This window comes from Mobula birostris, chromosome 5, assembly GCF_030028105.1.
Source record: "Mobula birostris isolate sMobBir1 chromosome 5, sMobBir1.hap1, whole genome shotgun sequence".
Taxonomy (NCBI): domain Eukaryota; kingdom Metazoa; phylum Chordata; class Chondrichthyes; order Myliobatiformes; family Myliobatidae; genus Mobula; species Mobula birostris.
In genome coordinates this window covers 85,154,871-85,173,208 of record NC_092374.1, presented here as the reverse complement: position 1 = coordinate 85,173,208, position 18,338 = coordinate 85,154,871, and the positions used below count along the sequence as shown (strand labels likewise).

General features: G+C 47.7%; 1 protein-coding gene across 1 annotated transcript in view; it reads left to right on the top strand.

Annotated features, from left to right (window-relative positions):
- Positions 1 to 18,338, top strand: part of LOC140197824 (phosphatidylinositol 4,5-bisphosphate 3-kinase catalytic subunit alpha isoform) — a 133,050-nt gene extending 114,712 nt beyond the window's left edge. The window contains exons 18-22 of the mRNA XM_072258298.1: positions 2,357 to 2,435; positions 5,344 to 5,514; positions 7,665 to 7,782; positions 9,834 to 9,985; positions 11,252 to 18,338. Coding sequence (XP_072114399.1) covers positions 2,357 to 2,435; positions 5,344 to 5,514; positions 7,665 to 7,782; positions 9,834 to 9,985; positions 11,252 to 11,516 — 785 coding nt within the window. The 3' untranslated portion in view covers positions 11,517 to 18,338. The remainder of the gene's footprint in view (positions 1 to 2,356; positions 2,436 to 5,343; positions 5,515 to 7,664; positions 7,783 to 9,833; positions 9,986 to 11,251) is intronic.

The window sequence follows — 18,338 nt, the reverse complement described above, 5'->3', positions numbered from 1 at the left end:
TTTGTTTTGTTTTTTTTTAGTGTAGGGGGACTTTTTCCTTGTATAAAATTTTTTGAATCTTTTTCATGTTCAGTTATTAAGAGATTGGGAGGCTTAAATTACATATGTTACTCGGAGTCTGTGTCTGTACGTTAACCGTTATTAATGTAATCCCGATCTCTTTGTATCATTATCATTGTTATGTTTATCAATTCGAAACTTAATAAAAAAAGATTGAGGAAAAAAAACAAATTACCTCTCACATCCCCCTTGAATCTACCCCCTCTCACCTTCAATGCATGCCCCCGGTATTAAACATTTCTACTCTAGGCAGAAAGATGGTCCCTGTCTATTCTTTGCCTCTCAAAATCTTATAAACCTCTATCAGATCTTCCCTCATCCCCTGCTGCTCCAGAGAAAATGACCCAAGTTTATCCAGCCTCTCATGACAGCACACACCCTCTAAACCGGGTAGTATCCTGGTAAACCTCTTCTGCACCCTCTCCAAAGCCTCAACATCCTTATAGTGGGGCGACCAGAACTGTATGCTTCAAAACCCTGAGGACGAGGGAGTCCCTGTGGAAGACGGTATTGTGCTGATGGAGGGTTGTGCTGGAGAGAATTAGTGTCAAATTCAAGTGTATTGTCATCTGCACAAGTACGTGTGTGCAGGTGTAATGAAAAACTCAGTTGCGGCAGCAGCTCCAGCACATAGTATCACAAAAAATTCAGCAGAAGTTACTCACAGTTTTTACATGAAAGAACACAATTACAACAAAACAACCATTGAGCATATCTACATGAAACACTGCCGTAGAAAAGTAGCATCCATCATCAGAGATCCCCACCACCCAGGCCATGCTCTCTTCTCACTGCTGCCAGAAAAATAGAAGGCACAGGAGCCTCAGGACTCACACCACCAGGTTCAGGAACAGTTACTACCCCTCAACCATCAGACTCTTGAACCAAAGAGGATAACTGCACTTATTCTAATCCTGATTTTCCCACAACCAGTGATCTCATTTTAAAGACTCTTTATCTCATGTTCTCGTTATTTATTGCTATTTATTTATATTTGCATTTTCACAGTTCGTTGTTCATTGATCCTGTTTACAGTTACAGATTTGCTAAGTATGCCTGCAGGAAAATAATCTCAGGGTTGTACGTGGTGGCGTGTTTGTACTCTGATTATAAATTTTACTTTGTACTTTATAGTGCAAAGTGGTCACAGTGTTACTGTACTGAGGTAGTGATCAGGGTCGTGCCGAACGGCTGAAGGAAAGTACCTGTCTTGTTGGTCTCTCCTCTCACTGTTGAAAAGGGGCAACACCTCTCTGTCCCTTCTTGAGAGAAAGAGAGAGAGAGAGCTTGTAGCATGTCAAATTTGTCAGAGTGATCAAAAGTTTTTATTGGACTGCAGATCGTGGTCTCTCTTTGGGGGCTTTGCTGTTGCTTGCTTGGTGTGTGGTGGGTGCTGATGCTTTCTGCTGAAATAAATAGGGGAGGAGGAGGGGGTGAGAGTTGATGCTTTGTTGCTGGTTGTGTGTGGGAGGGGGCAAGGGGGCTTCGGGGTTCTAACATTTTACTGTCATTCTTTGGGGTTCTCTGTTTTGTGAAGAGTGAGAATTTCAGGTTGTATACTGTATACATTCTCTGATATAGAAACGTAGAAAACCTACAGCACAATACAGCCCCTTTGGCCCACAATGCTGTGCCGAACATGTACCTACTTTAGAAATTACCTAGGGTTACCCCTAGCCCTCTGTTTTTCTAAGCGTGGAACCACTGAATTGGTGGTGCGGGACTTGAAGCTTTTGTCCCCTCCTACCCAGTGGTAGCAGTGGGGAAGGTGGCATGGCTCGGATGGTGGGGATCTTTAATGGTGGACTTTGCCTGCTTGAGTTAGTACCTCCTGTGGATCAGAGCTCAAAGTTCAAAGTACATTTATTATCAAAGTATTCAAACATTATACAACCTTAAAATTCATCTCCTTACGGGCAGCCACTAAACAAAGAAACCCAATAGAACCCATCAAATATCCTACGTGCACAGAAAAAAAAAAATCATGCAAACAATGAACGCAAGCAAATAGCATTCTGAACTGAAGTCCACAAAGATTAGTCCGTCCACGGACCCTCACTTCAGAGCAGAGCAGTGAGCTGAACCGGCCCATCCTTCACCTTGGGTCCCGACACCCCAACCTTTTCAATTTGTCCGGTACCTAAATCGACTTCCAAACAGATAGTACCATTGGTGGGGAGGGATGTGCCCATGATGTGTTGGGCTGAGGCCACATCTCCCTGCGGCTTCCTGCATTCCTGTGCATTCAAATTACGGTGCCATCGATCTCACTGTGTTAACTGTTTGTGTGTTATAGATCTACGACAGGACATGCTAACACTACAGATTATTCGAATTATGGAGAACATCTGGCAGAACCAGGGGCTGGACCTAAGGTAAGATGAGATGTGCGGTCAATGTCCCAGGCCCTGGCCTGATGCTTATTTATTGATTTATCTATTGAGATACAGTGCAGAATCAGCCTTCCCAGCCACTCCACCAAGCAACCCTCGATTTAACCCTAGCCTAATCACAGGACAATTTATAATGACCAATTAATCTACCAACCGGTACATACTTGAACTGTGGGAGGAAACCAGAGCACCTGGAGGAAACCCACAGGGTCACGGGGAGAACGTACAAACAGGCAGTGGCGGGAATTGAACCCAGGTCGCTGGAAGTGCGAAGCGTGTGGTAACCACTACATTACTGTGCTGCAGAGATGCAGAGACATCTTTGTTCAGTGATGTTGGTTCAATTCCAGTCCTTCCCTCATTTCACCAGCAGCACTTCCCTCTCCTACTACCTTGCCCTACTCCCTCATTACCCTTCCCGACTCCTGCTTTCCCTCAGTTTCTGCCCCCAGCTTCGAGACTGGGGTTGCCTTTGACGCTCCCCTCTTTCCCCACCACTGCCTTCCTGCTTATACCTACGGCACTGAGACGGAGATGGTTAGGAACTTCATGTTCCGTGGTGTAAATATCATCAAGACCTTGTCCTGGTCCAGGCACGTGGACATTATGGTCAAGGAAGTTCACCAGCACCTCTGCGTCCTCGGGAGGCTAACAGAATTCAGGATGTCCCCGATGACCCTCACTAATGTTTACAGATGCACCATAGGAGGTCTCCGCTGGTCCCAGTTGACCATGGATTTATGTCCTCGCTGTCTACTTGATTGGCAAGCCTGGGCAGTACAATATGGAGAGCGAGCTGTTGCCCATGCAGAAAGCTCCCCCTTGCCACGCAGCTGATGAATCCAAAGGAACAGCAGAGACAGACACAGTTTGGTACCAGGAGCTGCCGGTCAGCATTGAACTCAATGTCGGGTTGCCTTAGAGACTCCAGCTCTGGATTTTTCTTTAGAGTCTACTCCCAAAGCTTTCCCCATGAGTGGGAATAGCGGAGGCTCGAGATCAGAGTTTTCCTTCTCCTAGATGAGCTGGCAAGCCCCATCTGCCCAAAGCAACTGGTTTTAAGGCTCCAGTAACCCACCTTTGCCCCTTTTTCTCTCAGTAGAAATGGTTCTGCTGGGCCTAGTAGCTAAACCACACATGAAGGCCAGGAGCTGGGCTTGGTTCTCAGAGACTATCTGAGATGCACACCATTGGAGGCTAGTGGGAGTTTGTCCCCACTGCCTCCCCTGACTATGACAACATTAAGGAAATACCAAAGGGCTGCGTTGTCCTCACAACTATGTGCAATTTCTTGCAGCACCGGGCAGAATAGTTGCCGTACCAAACCTGGCTTGGTACGGCAACTATTCTGCCCGATGCTGCAAGAAATTGCACAATAAAAGTAAGCAGAAGATTGCAAAAGAAATTGCAATCAATAAAAGTAAGCAGCTGGCGTTCAGAACTAAAGTTCACGAAAGACACCATCGTGGCTTGAGATGGCAACTGTGCTGTCCGAGGCAGCAAAGAACTACACACTGTTGTAAACACAACCCAGTCCTCCATGGATTCTGTCTACTCTTCCTTCTGTTTTGGGAAGTAACCCACATAGTCACGGACCTTACCCACGCTAAACTTTCTCTGCCCGCCTGTTGGCAGAAGATATAAAAGCTTGGGATCACCTAACAGGGCAGCTTCTGTTCCGCTGTTATCAAACTCTTGACTAGACCTCTTGTACGACAATGAACTGCAGATCTCCCACTGTCTCGTTGTGGCCCTTGGTCCTTATCAGAATCAGAATCAGGTTTAATATCACTGGCATATATTATAAAATTTGTTAACTTTGCAGCAGCAGTACGATGCAATGCAATAGATAATAGAAAATATATGAATTACAGTAAACATACATATATAAAGTAGTTAAATTAAATGGGCAAAAACAGAAATAAAGAAAGTAGTGAGGTAGTGTTCAGGGGTTCAATGTCCATTCAGAAATCCTTCGGCAGAGGGGAAGAAGCTGTTCCTGAATCACTGAGTGTGTGCCTTCAGGCTCCTGTACCTCCTTCCTGATGGTAACAATGAAAACAAGGCATGGCCTGGGAGATGGGGATCCTTAATGATGGACAGGCACTGCCTTTTTGAGGCATTGCTCCTTGAAGATGTCCTGGATATTACAGAGGCTAGTGCCCCTGATGGAGCTGACTGAGTTTACAACTCTCTGCAGCTTATTTCAATCCTGTGCAGTAGCCCACCCCCCCAACCCAATACCAGATGGTGATATAGCCAATCAAAATGCTCTCCATGTACATCTGTAGAAATTTGCAAGTGTTTTTGGTGACAAACCAAATCTCCTCAAACTCATAATAAAATATAGCTGCTGTCGTGCCTTCTTTGTAGCTGCATCGATATGTTGGGCCCAGGTTAGATCCTCAGAGATGTTGATAACCAAGTACCTGAAATTGCTCACTCTCTTCACTTCCGATCCCTTGATGAGGACTGGTGTGTGTTCCCTCATCCTACCCTTTCTGAAGTCCACAATCAGGTCTTTGGTCTTACTGATGTTGTGTGCAGCGTTGTTACTGCGACACCACTTAACCAGCTGATCTGTCTCACTCCAGTATGCCCTCTCGTCACCATCTGAAAATTTCCCAACAACAGATAGGTAGATACCTTATTGATCCCAAAGGAAATAGGAAATAGGTGTGTTGTCAGCAAATTTATAGACGTACAGTTCAAAGATGTACCAGTGGTAGGTTAGTTGGCCATTGTAAATTGGCCTGTGATTAGGCTAGTGTAAAATCAGTGGGTTGGTGGTCGTTGGTCTGGAAGGGCTTGTTCCACATTGTATCTGTAAATAAAATAAGGAAGGGTCCCTCTTTGACAATAATAAGCCAGTTCCCAATATCTGCTCCAGGATGCTGCCATACGGATGCCTGTCGATCGGTGATTGCGTGGGACTGATAGAGGCCGTGCGGAGTTCACACACCATCATGCAGATCCAGTGCAAAGGTGGGCTGAAAGGTGCCCTGCAGTTCAATAGCCACACCCTTCACCAATGGCTAAAGGACAAGAACAAGGGCGAGGCGTAAGTCTGAAGCACCTTTTCCCTCTGACCCCAGGCAGGAGCCGTCCATCACAGTGTTGGCGTGGTGTATCGCGGATCAGCTACTCCGTATGCTGCTGGGCCAGGTTGACCCAACGCAGGTCCACTTGCATTACCAATGCATAACTGTCCGTAGATAACCTCAAAGCTGCCGTGAAAGTTGATGGGGTGGTTAAGGAGGCGCGTAGTGAGTTGGCCTTCATTAATCAGGGGATTAAGTTCAAGAGCTGTGAAGTAATGTTGCAGTTCTATAAAACCCTGGTTAGACCACAATGGGAAAGGTCTTGATAAAGAGTCTCAGCCTGAAACATCGAGCTGTTTACTCTTTTCCATAGATGCTGCCCGGCCTGCTGAGTTCCTCCAGCATTTTGTGTGTGTTGCTTGGATTTCCAGTATCTGCAGATTTTCTCATATTGGAATATTATGATATCTTTACAAGAAGGATATGGACGCTCTCGATTGGGCACAGAGGAGATTTTCCAGGGTGCTGCCTGGATTAGATCACATGTCTTATGAGGAAAAGTTGAGCGAGCTCAGTCTTTCCTTCAGAGTAGAGTTTCCCAACCCGTTTTCCATGGAATTGGTCAATGGCATTAAAAAAAGGTTGGGAACCCCTGACTTGGAGCGAAGGGGGATGAGGGCTGTCTTGATAGTGTACAAGGTGATAAGAGGCATGATAGAGGAGGTAGCCAGAGACTTTTTCCCAGGGCAGGAAATGGTTAATACAAGAGGGAATAACTTTATGGTGACTGGAAGAGGGTATGGGGGTGTGTCAGAGGTAGGTTTCTGAGAGTGGTGAGTGTGTGGGATGGTGGTAGAGGCTGTCAGGTGCTGGGGGCCTTTGAAATCCAGGGTTCTTCAGAAGTCAAGAATGAGGCACAGGTCTTGTTGCTTATGATTGTTTCATCCAACGTTACAAGAGCAAAGGGGAACGGGGGAAGCGTCGAGAGAACCAAGAAAAGACCAGATGAAAAAGTAGTTGTGGTTGGTGCTCAGGCTCGAGGTAACAGAATTCCATTGATAACAATTAAACTATGAAATAGCCAGCTTCAAGCCATGTGACACCTGCCACTGAAAACTAAGAAATTTTTAGAAAACCCTGGTTGGAAGACCAATCCAGGTAGGTCTTACACAGTGAATGGTAGGGCACTGAGGAGTGCGGTAGAACAAAGGGATCTGGGAATACAGGCCCATAATTCATTGAAAGCAGTGGCACAGGTAGATGGGATTGTAAAGAAAGCTTTTGGCCTTCAGAGATTGAACTGTTGAGTACAGGAGATGGGATGTTGAAGTTGTATAAAACAGTTTCGAGGCCTAACCTGGAGTATTCTGTGCAGTTTTGGTCACCTACCTACAGGAAAGATGTAAATAAGGTTGGAAGAATACAGAGAAAACCTCCAAGGATGTTGCTGGGACTGGAGGACCTGAGTTAAAAGGAAAGATTGAATAGGTTAGGACCTTATTCCTGGCAATGTAGGAGATTGAGGGGGAATTTGATAGAGGTATAGAAAATTATGAGGGGTATAGATAGAGTGTAAATGCAAGTAGTCTTCTTCCACTGAGATTAGGTGGGACTAAAACCAGAGGTCATGTGTTAAGGGTGAAAGGGGAGAAGCTTATGGGGAACATGAGGGGAAACTTCTCCACTCAGAGGGTGGTGAGAGTGTGGAACAGTATTTCTATCGAATACTGAAAGGCCTAGATAGTCGTGGAGAGGTTGCTTCCAAATGTGAAACAAAGAGACCCAGAAGAACCCAGTTAAAAATAAGTCTAGGACCAGAGGGCACAGCCTCAGAATAGGGCGTCCCTTTAGAAAAGAGATGAGGAGGAATTTCTTTAGCCAGAGGTTGGAGAATCCATGGAATTCATTACCACAGATGACTGCGGAGGCCAAGTCTGAGTATATTTAAAGCGGGGGTTGATAAATGCTTTATTAGTCGGGGGAGAAGGCAGGAAACGGGGTTATGAAGGATAATAAATCAGCCATGATGGAATGGCAGAGCAGACTCGATTGGCCTGATGGCTTACTGTCTTATGAGTCCTGTGAGGCTGAAAGCCTAGGATAGGCTCAGTAAGTGATTTCCTCGTGGAGGAACTGAGGTGATATGACCCAGTTTTCTCTTGGTTACCAGTTACGATGCTGCCATCGACCTGTTCACTCACTCCTGCGCTGGGTACTGTGTTGCCACGTTCATCCTGGGCATTGGAGACCGACACAACAGTAACATTATGGTGAAGGATGATGGACAGGTGAGTACCTCGGGCGGTAGGGCACGTCACCTCCTCCCTCTACCAGTGGGAGATCAGTGGGGCTTCCCTCTAGAAGAGAGCTCCTTCCCTGCCACTGCGAGGCATTGAAACCGCCTTGTAGAAAAGTTCAAAATTAAAATGATGTATGTAAAATACAACCTTGAGATTCATCTTGCTACATGCAGACACAAGACAAAGAAACCCAAAAGAACCCAATTAAAAATATGACAGTCAAACACCCACTGTGCTGAGAATAAACAAAACAGATCATGCAAACAGTAAACACAAGCAAATAGCGTTCTGAGCTGAAGTGCAGAAAGAGAGTCCTGCCCGTAGACCCTTAGTTCAGCGCCGAGTGGAGCAGCGTGTTGAGCAGGTGCAACCCTCCCCTCGGGCCCCGACACCCTGACCTTTTTGATATGGCCCAGCACCTAAATCATTGTCCAAGCATTGGGTTCAGTCTCTCTGATACACTCTGGGGCTTGGAACCTGTCGCTTCGATTCAGCCCATCAGTCGAACCTCAGGTCTTTCTCGACAACGGGCCTGCCACCTCGCCACGCCTCGGTTATGCCGCACGGAATTGTCTCCAAGTCCGAAGGGAAGTTACAGGCTGTTGCTTGCGGTGATCATTGCAATATCCAGCAGAGACGAAGGCTGATTGGCCCACTGTATCTATGCCAGCCAGACTTGAATACTGGGTTGGACTAAAAATTAGCTTCTTTAGTCGTATGGCATACAGTGAAATGCATAATTTGTGTCACAACCAACGCAGTCCAAGTATGTGCTGGAGGCAGCCTGCAAATGTAGTCATGCCCCTGGCAGCAACACAGCACGCCCACAACTTACTGGCCCTTACTAATGCCTGTGCCATGAACTGTGGGGAGCAACCAGCAGAAGCCCTCATGGTCACAGGGAGAACATACAAGCTCCTTACAGGCAGCAGTGGGAGTTAAATTCCGATCATTGACGCTGTAAGTGCTATGCTAACCACTATTCTACTGTGCAGTGGACTGGCTAGCGTTACATAAGACCATAAGATATAGGAGCACAATTAGGCCATTTGGTCCATTGAGTCCTGTCCGCCATTTCACCATGGCTGATCCATTTTCCCCCTCAGTCCCAATCTCCTACCTTCACCCCATAACCCTTCACGCCCTGCCCAGTCAAGAATCTATCAGCCTCCGTCTTAAATATACTCAAATCATTCGGCCTCCACAGCCACCTGTGGCAGTGAATTCCACAGGATCACCATTCTCTGGCTAAAGAAATTCCTCCTCATCTCTGTTCTAAATGGACACCCCTCTGTGTTGAGGCTGTGTCAAGTTGTTGTAAACTCCTCTACCACAGGAAACATCCTCTCCACGTCCACTCTGTCGAGGCCTTTCAACATTCAATAGGTTTCAATGAGATCCCACCTCATTCTTCTAAATTCCAGTGAGTACAAGCCCCAGAGCTTTCAAACACTCCTTATATGATAAGCCTCTCAATCCCAGAATCATTTTGAACCCCTCCCCCCACAATGTCAACACATCCTTCCCCAGATAAGGGGCCCAATGTTACAACCTTCCTGATTTTGGACCCCACCTGGTCATTTCTTATTCTGCCCTATCCACCTCGTCCCTTTACCTTCAGGTATCTGTAGGCCATTACAAAATGGCCCAGCGGATCGAGCCGCTGTCTCACAGCTCCAGAGAGCCAGATTCAATCCTGACCTCGGTGTGGTATCTGCACGTTCTCCCTGTGGCCACATCGGTTTTCTCTGGATACTCTGGTTCCCCTCCCACTCCCCAAAGAGTGAAGTTGGTGGGTTAATCAGCCGCTGGTTGTTGTTTGCATGAGGGGTAGTTGAAATGGTGTTGGTGTAAGTGGATGGTTGATGGGGGTCAGCATGGAGCAGATGGGCCAAATGGCCAGCATACCCGCTGATTGACTCCACCCAGGAGCAGAGCCACGGCAGAAAAGATTGGCGAGGATGTTACCAGGACTCGGGTTGCACAGGCAGGCCGATACCGTGAACCCGGGCGTGACCTGTTGCCCTCTCCTCCCACAGCTCTTCCACATTGACTTTGGCCACTTCCTGGACCACAAGAAGAAGAAATTCGGCTACAAGCGTGAGCGGGTGCCCTTCGTCCTGACGCAGGACTTCCTCATCGTCATCAGTAAGGGTGCACAGGAGTGCACCAAAACCAAGGAGTTTGAGCAGTAAGTGAGGAGCGGCCTGCTAGAGATCGGGAGAGCGTTGGGATGGTGTTAGGAGAGCGGGGACTGCATTTACAGCATCCCTTGGCAGCCGATAACCTACCCCCTCCCTCCTTGAATGTATTCTTGGTCGTAAAGGGGAAATGCAGACAGTGGCTTTGTGCACAGAAATATCCCACAAAGGTGGCCTGATTACAACCGGTTTTCGGTGATGGTGGTTGAGAGCTGATTAGCTCCAGAGCAGGGGTTCCCAACCTTCTTCATGCCATGGACCAATACCATTAAGCAAGGGGTCCATACTGCCCTTGGAGCTTGTCAGCCTCCACTTTAAACACACCCAATGACTTGTCCTCCACGGCAGTCCGTGGCCATGACTTCCACAGGTTCACCATCCTGTGCTATAGAAATTCCTCCTCATCTCTGTCCTCTTCCACCCTCAGCACCCAAATTCCGGAGCCTGCTCGTGAAGGTAGACAGAGCATTAGATTAACACTCTGGCAAGAGGCAGATCAGTTGGGAGGATTTTTTTTTTTGTGGTTGGTCTCTGGAGGGGGAGCTGAGCACATGGGCTTGAAAATGAGGGTGGTGCTCCTTTGCTCCTGGTGGCCACTGCTCAGAGTCAACCTCTGAAGCTCAATTCTTCGGCTCCCTCCTCGAGGCAGAGCTCTAATCCACCCCACCCCCCCCAAGCATGGGGCAGCCGTGGTTCCAGCTACACACGTGGCCTGGCATCGTGCCAGACTGCCGTGACCTACGAGGCCTCGTTTTCCTGTGTTGAGGCACACTGTCAATGCCAGGGGTTTTACACTCGGAACGTGGGATGGAGGGAGAGCCGAGTGGGGTAGGCTGAAGGAGGGGGAAGGTAACGGGTGTACGAGAGGGGAGGGGATGGACCGGAGAATGGAGTGAGTTGGGCCAGAGGGAGAGGGGAGGAGAGGGTAGTGGAGTTAAGGGTGTAGGAGAGGGGAGTGGTTTGGGCCAGCGAGGGAGGTAATGTGTTGGGAGGAAAAGGTAATAAGGTGTAGGGGAGGGGAGTAAGTTAAGGGAGGGAAAGGGAGTAGGTTGGGCCAGAGGAGAGGGGAAGGGAATAAGGCAGAGCGAGAGGCTGTGGGAGGGAGTTATGGTGATTTAGAGTGAAGCGGAGTGGAACAGAACTGGTGGATATGTTGGGGTAGGATATAATGGAACTGAGAGGTCATTTGCTCAGTCGGTAGATACAGAACATTATAAATGCCCCCACATTCCCACCTCCCTCCTACCCCACCGCAGGTTCCAGGAGATGTGCTACAAAGCCTATCTCGCCATCCGGCAGCACGCCAACCTCTTCATCAACCTCTTCTCCATGATGCTGGGCTCGGGAATGCCAGAGCTGCAGTCCTTCGACGACATCGCCTACATCCGCAAGACCCTGGCACTGGACAAGACCGAGCAGGAGGCACTGGAGTACTTCACCAAGCAGATGAATGACGCCCACCATGGAGGCTGGACAACAAAAATGGACTGGATCTTCCACACCATTCGCCACATGCCCTGAGTGGATGGGGACATTTCGACCAAGGGAGTTGACGAAGATGACTTGTTCTCCAAAGTCAGACGCTCTGCAGGCAAGGGACCAGTCACTGCTGACTTCAACTAAGGTTACCTTGGGAACCAGAATCCTTCTTGCTCTGGGACTGGATGTAACCAGTCCCTCTCTACCATTACATGTTGAACTTCTTGTACCAGAGGACCTTGAGCCCTGAATCTGGTCTGGGTGAGTTTTTTTTTCCTTCTTTTCTCTGCTTCGGCTGTGCACCAGACAGGTGCCCATGAGAAAGAAGATGATTTTGAGACCGTGTTCTGACTCTACGGATGAATGGGGGTGGTGGTCGGGGGGGGGAAGGCTGCAAACAATGAGCGTAGAACACTTTGTGAAATCTGAAGGAACCTCATCTGCTGAAGCATTTTTGATTTTGTTCTGAAGCAACACGGTGTATTCATCTCCTGGCTTCCTCGTCCCCTGCAGAGTGGGAGGCAGGGACTGCACGGAAGGTACCTCCATCAAAACCTTCATAACCGTGCAAACTGCACAGGGGAGGACGGCTCCAATTATTGATTAAGGAGGGAGCAGAGGATTTCTGTGCTTGTGTGCTTGTATGCTGAGGTGCCAAAGGCTTCCACGGAAGGGTTTACAGTTGAACGTGTTGTTAGTTGGGCCCAGCTTGGCAGGTTGGTGGAAGCCTCCCTGTGGAGTGGGCCACTAAGGAATGGCAGTATCCTTAAAACCCCTTAAGCAACGGCGATGGAATGTGTAGATTATACAAAGGTCTATTTATTGGAGGTGTAGGTCCATTTGACCGACAATAACATTTTTTTTTGGCCTCTGTTGGTTTGGCTGGCTGATGGGATGGTTGGTGTTGGCCAATCCACATTAGGTTGGGTTGACTGGTGTTGCCTCCATTGAGTGGGATTTACATGGGTTATTGGCTAGACTCGGTTCAATTTGGTATACAGTTGGGTTGGTTGGTTTCTGTTGAGTTGGGGTCGAGTTAGGTTGGGTACACTGTCAACTATTGGGATTGTCTGGCCTTGCCTTTGTTGGGTTGGGCTTAAGTTGGCCAGTGTTGGTTAGTGCTGAATTGTTGTTGAGGGTCCTAGTCTGGCCTTTTAATGACTTAAACTCCAGTTAGATTGACCGTTGAGATGGACTGGTTGACCTTGGTTTTGCTGAGATGGGTTGACAAACTAAATTAGGTTTGGGTAGGACTCTTTGGGGTTGGAAGCACTCAATTAATTGTTTTTGGGTTGGAATCCCTTAGCAATTCTCTCCCTCTGTTTGTTGAAACTATCATAAAGTCTTTCCCTGCCACCCTTTTCGGAGCCGAAGGACAGGAAGGTAATCGAGCGGTCTCTGCCTGTTCAGCAATACCCTCCTTTTGCACTTTTTCTCATTCATGTGAATCGAAAGTGGCACCCATGAAGGAAAAATGGAGAAAAACTGATCGCCCTGGGATATCTCCCTGGCTGCCAAGGTTTAACGAAGAAACCTATCCGACAGAGATACCTGACGTTGAAGGGATAAGTCAGGAGGGAACTGTCATGAAATCTCCATCTGGCTGCACTGAGCTCTCAGATAGAGTTAATGCAAATATCTACAAGTATTAAAAGCAAATGCTGAACTTTTTTGAGGGAGGGGATTGGGGCTGGGGAAATGGAGTGAGAGGGGCTGTTCTCTTGGGAATACAAAAGCATTTCTGAGAATATATTCTGTAGTTTAGGGCAGGGATTAATAAATGCTTGTTTGTCATGGCAGTCTAACTGTGATACTGCTGAGATTTGAATGAAAACCAGTTTACCTCGAGGGAGAACAGCCCTTTCTTCTCCATCCCCGCCACAACTCAACCTCACAACTTCTCAGTTGAAGCCTCTGCACCCACTTCGAAATGCAGTAACCAGAATTGGAAGTGATCCACCTTAGACCTAACTTGTGATTTATAAAGGGTTTATCATTGCTTTTTGCTTTATTTATTAAAGCTAAGCATCCCATTAATGCTCTTTTTTATATATAAACTCCATCATTGACTTCAACACTTTTATTCTCATTTTTCTGCTTCAAAGGTGTTTGCTTTAAATATTGCTTGGAACGGAAATTGCTTATCTCTCCTTATCCCCCCCCTCCCCATTCTGAGCTTACTGCGCTGTGATGGAGGCTGTTGACAGCCTTTCTAATATCACTGCTCACTTTGCTTTGCCTTGCAAGTATGAAGGGTCAAGTATAGAATCTGGGGAGGTCAGTTGGGGGTAACAAACCTGTGTTTGATTGGTCTGTGCAAAAGGTTTGCGTGTTGTAAGCTCTCTCACTTCCTTGGAATGTTCAGATGGCAACGCCGGTTATACGTTATCCTGGGAGGATTAATGTCTTACAACTGACCTAGCCACGTGCTTTTGCAGTTGGGCACGGGCAGCTGATCAACAATGGTCACCGTAATACTCTCAATCCTTTGTTGGTCTGGAAAGCTGTCTATGTGTCAGGACTGCACTACTGCAAAGCACTGATGTGTTGTCTCCTGCAAGTCCTGTAAGGCTGATTCCAGACCAGTTCTGGATACTTGGGAGGGTTGACAATGCAACTGAAAGCACCCTAGTGTCCTGGTGCTGTCAGTGTTGGAACGCCAGTGTTGCGATTGTGCTGACGTGCTGAGAGATTGCTCACTCCACCATTACCATCCAGTGGGGTGTGGATTAATATCCAGAAGTGGGAGTCCTATCAGATTTCTTCCTTTTGCCCTGTATTTTTTTCATTGTCTGGTCTGGAGGTCTTGTAGTTTCCTCCTGAACCACTCCACTGCTCCCTAGATAAACAGGGAAGCAAATCTAGCATCATTTGATTTTCGTCTGCCAAAAATTCCTAAATATGTACCTGGCTCAGGGGATTTTCCCCTGGTCCCTGAGAAGGTCGCTGTCCCAGTGCCAACACCGAAGGGGTTCGACACCATCCTTTGGAGATGATAAAGTAACAGCCTTTTTTGTCCCTTTATGTGGGTGCCCACTATCAACACTAGGAGGAGTTGGGTAGCAGTCTCCAAACTAGCACTGTGACCTGGTCACTGAACTGGACGTGTGTGTGGGAGCTGGTGGGATTCCTACATTCACATCAGATCGGATTGCCCGTTATGCCAGTGGCACTTAGAAGGTCCTCCATCTCTGGTGTTGGCCAGGGCTTCCTTCATCGTGTCAGTAGCTTCCTCTCGATTTTCACCACTGCCAGTCGTGCAGGTCCCAGGTGGAGACTCAGGAATACCATCACACTCAGATGTAGAAGGATTCTTCATTGCTGTTTCTGTAACAATTTTGTTTTACCAGTGAGGATTGTTAGCTCTGAGCTGAATCTCCGAACCTGGAGGACTGGTGGACCACACTTAGTCTGGCCTCTACCCTTTGACCTGTTCAGCATGGTGACCCTACCAAGAAGCAAAGCATGAAGTCCTGACTCCAGCCAACATAGATAGCTGTCTGGGTCATTGAGGCATGAAAGCCTCCAAACCTTACCACTAGATTGTGTTCCTCTTGGAGTTCCCACATTCATTGTTATAACCAAGAAGCAGTTTCTGGGAATATATACAAGCCCTCCTGTTTTGAAACATCAAATGGGTGTGGATTTAGTCAATAGACAATAGGTGCAGGAGTAGGCCATTCGGCCCTTCAAGCCAGCACCACCATTTACTGTGATCAGGGCTCATCATCCACAATCAGTACCCCGTTCCTGCCTTCTCCCCATATCCCTTGACTCCGCTGTCTTTAAGAGCTCTATCTAACTCTTTCTTGAAAGCATCCAGAGAATTGGCCTCCACTGCCTTCTGAGTCAGAGCATTCCACAGATCCACAACCCTCTGTGTGAAAAAGTTTTTCCTCAACTCTGTTCTAAATGGTCTACCCCTTATTCTTAAACTGTGGCCTCTGGTTCTGGACTCCCCCAACATCGGGAACATGTTTCCTGCCTCTAGTGTGTCCAATCCCTTAATAATCTTAAATGTTTCAATAAGATTAGTGGCCATGAACAGGAAATTCCACCTAATCCACATCTCCTTTTATAATTCGGGTTTCTTCCAGGCTAAATCTCCTGGAAGCTAGGGGTATCCTGAGTGCAAGGCTTCCCAGCCTTAGCTTTCTCAACTATACACAGGGTGCAGAAAAGAGATTCTGATGGTGATAATTTCAGGAGTGGGCTGAAAGGATCTGGTGTATGCTTGCCTGATGAGCCAAAAGCTACTTGCCCTGCTGTGTTTGATGGCTGAACTGCAGCAAGGGTGTTAGTTGATTTTTTGACCCTTCACTGGTCACTTAGGGGATGGGGAAGTGAGTACTCTGTGTCACAAAAGGTCAGTGGCTTTGTGGCCATGCTTGCCTCATTACTGGCAGGAACTCTGCGTTGCCATTTGTTTCCGACAGAGAGAGTTCAGCGAGTTGCAAGTGCCTGGTGTCTGCCTTCACACCAATGGTCGAAAAGCAAAACAGCGCAGATGCTGGAAGTCTGAAACAAAGCAACCCTCAAAGTAATGGGTCAGTCGGCATCTGCGGAGGGAAGTAACTGGTGTTTCGGGTTCTGTTGAAAGATTAATGACCTTGAGTCATGCACCACCCACCATGTATGCTGACTATTTCCAATATTTTCTTCCTCTGGTTTACATTGAGTGCTCACACCTCAGCACCATCGTGCCTGAGAATTCATTTGAATGTGAGCTAGATATTCAGCTGTGGTAGGTCTCTTTTTTTTATCCCAATACAAGTCAGTGTGAGATAATTCTATTGAACCTCTGGTGGTGAGGCAGGTCGACTGAGCTCAATCCACTGGTTGTGTCTGACCCTGAGAGTGTGTGATGGGACGGTATAGAGGGTGCTTCACTCTGTGTCTGACCCTGGGTCTGTTCAATGGGACAGTGTAGAGAGAGCTTCACCCTGTGTCTGACCCTGGGAGTGTGTGATGGGACAGTGTAGAGGGAGCTTCACTCTGTGTCAGACCCTGGGAGAGTGTGATGGGACAGTGTAGAGGGAGCTTCACTCTGTGTCAGACCCTGGGAGAGTGTGATGGGACAGTGTAGAGGGAGCTTCACTCTGTGTCAGACCCTGGGAGAGTGTGATGGGACAGTGTAGAGGGAGCTTCACTCTGTGTCTGACCCTGAGAGTGTGTGATGGGACAGTGTAGAAGGAGCTTCACTCTGTGTCAGACCCTGGGAGAGTGTGATGGGACAGTGTAGAGGGAGCTTCACCCTGTGTCTGACCCTGGGAGTATGTGATGGGACAGTGTAGAGGGAGCTTCACTCTGTGTCAGACCCTGGGAGAGTGTGATGGGACAGTGTAGAGGGAGCTTCACTCTGTGTCTGACCCTGAGAGTGTGTGATGGGACAGTGTAGAGGGAGCTTCACTCTGTGTCTGACTGTGGGAGTGTGTGATGGGACAGTGTAGAAGGGGTTTCACTCTGTGTCTGACCCTGGGAGTGTGTGATGGGACAGTGTAGAGGGAGCTTCACTCTGTACCTAACCTGTGCTGTCCCACCCTGACTGCCTGGTTGTGTGTGACAGGTTAATGAAGAGGGAACTTTACTCTCTGTTACCCCTGCGCTGGGAGTGGAACAGTGTAGATCAGGGGTTCCCAACCTTTTTTATGCCATGGACCCTCACCATTAACTGACGGGTCAGTGGGCCCCAGCTAGGGAACCCCTGGTGTAGAGGGAGCGTCACAACATTTGTTACCTGTGCTGTCCCTGTCCTGAGAGAGTATAAATCCCTTAATGGGTTCCTGGTTGAGTAATTTATATTTTGCTTAATTTTGACTACCCTTCCTCACTTTGAAGTAAATATATTTTTCAATCAAAATCTTATTTGTTCAAATCTTTGAATGGTAAATCTAAAAGATGAAGGTCTTTGGCTCCCAATGACCTGAAGAGATTTCCACCAGCCAGTTTTCTTGGGCTTTTAACAGCGATGTTATGGGTGCAGTCTCTGCTGTGATGTTACTGTGGCCACATCGAAGCCATGGGAATGGTGGTGTCCCTTGGGTTGGTGCTGGAGGAGGGGGAATTATGTTTGTTTGGGGTTAGCGTGGTTTGGAGGAATCAGGAATCCGTCTGCTGGAGTCTTCAGACAAACAACTAACCACAAAGTTTGAAAATACTGTCAATGCAATGTGTGCTTTTCCTGGTCTGGTTTCAGGGTAAGGTGCTTCCAGGGTACCCCATATTCCCTCATTCTCTCTCTCTCTCTCTCTCTTTCTCTCCATCTCTGTGTCTCTCTCTCTCTCTCTCTCTCTCTCGCCCTCTCCCAGTTTTGTCTGCCTGTGTGTGTGTGTGTGTGTGTGTGTGTGTGTGTGTGTGTGTGTGTTTGTGTCTCTGCCTCTGCATCTCCCCCTTTTCTTTCCCCTTGTTCCTTCCCAGCACCTCCGCCTTCTTTTCACCTCCTGTGTGGGGCAGCGCTGTTGTTTCAGTAACGGGGGGAGGGTGGGGAGTGGACGGGGTGGGGGCGGTTGTTTGCTGGCTCTCCATCCACTTCCCCACCTTGCTACTGCATGTGCATGTGAACAGGGCAGTGATAACAGGGTCCTGTCGCCAGCGGCTTACTCTATTCCTGTTTCATTTTTCTGTGTGTGTGTGTGTGTGTGTGTGTGTTTTAACGAGCCCTGCAAATTAATCCTGATTCAGATGTCAGTGTGAATGAGGCTGCTGTGTAATCTCACCACGGATACTGTACATGTGTGTTTTTAATTAATTAATTAAAAAGATATTGTATTTGCACTTTGCAAAGAGAAAAACCTTGTACAAATGTAAAGTCAGACCAAGAGCACTACACGCCTTTGGGCCATGCGTGGCGTTTTAATAAAGATA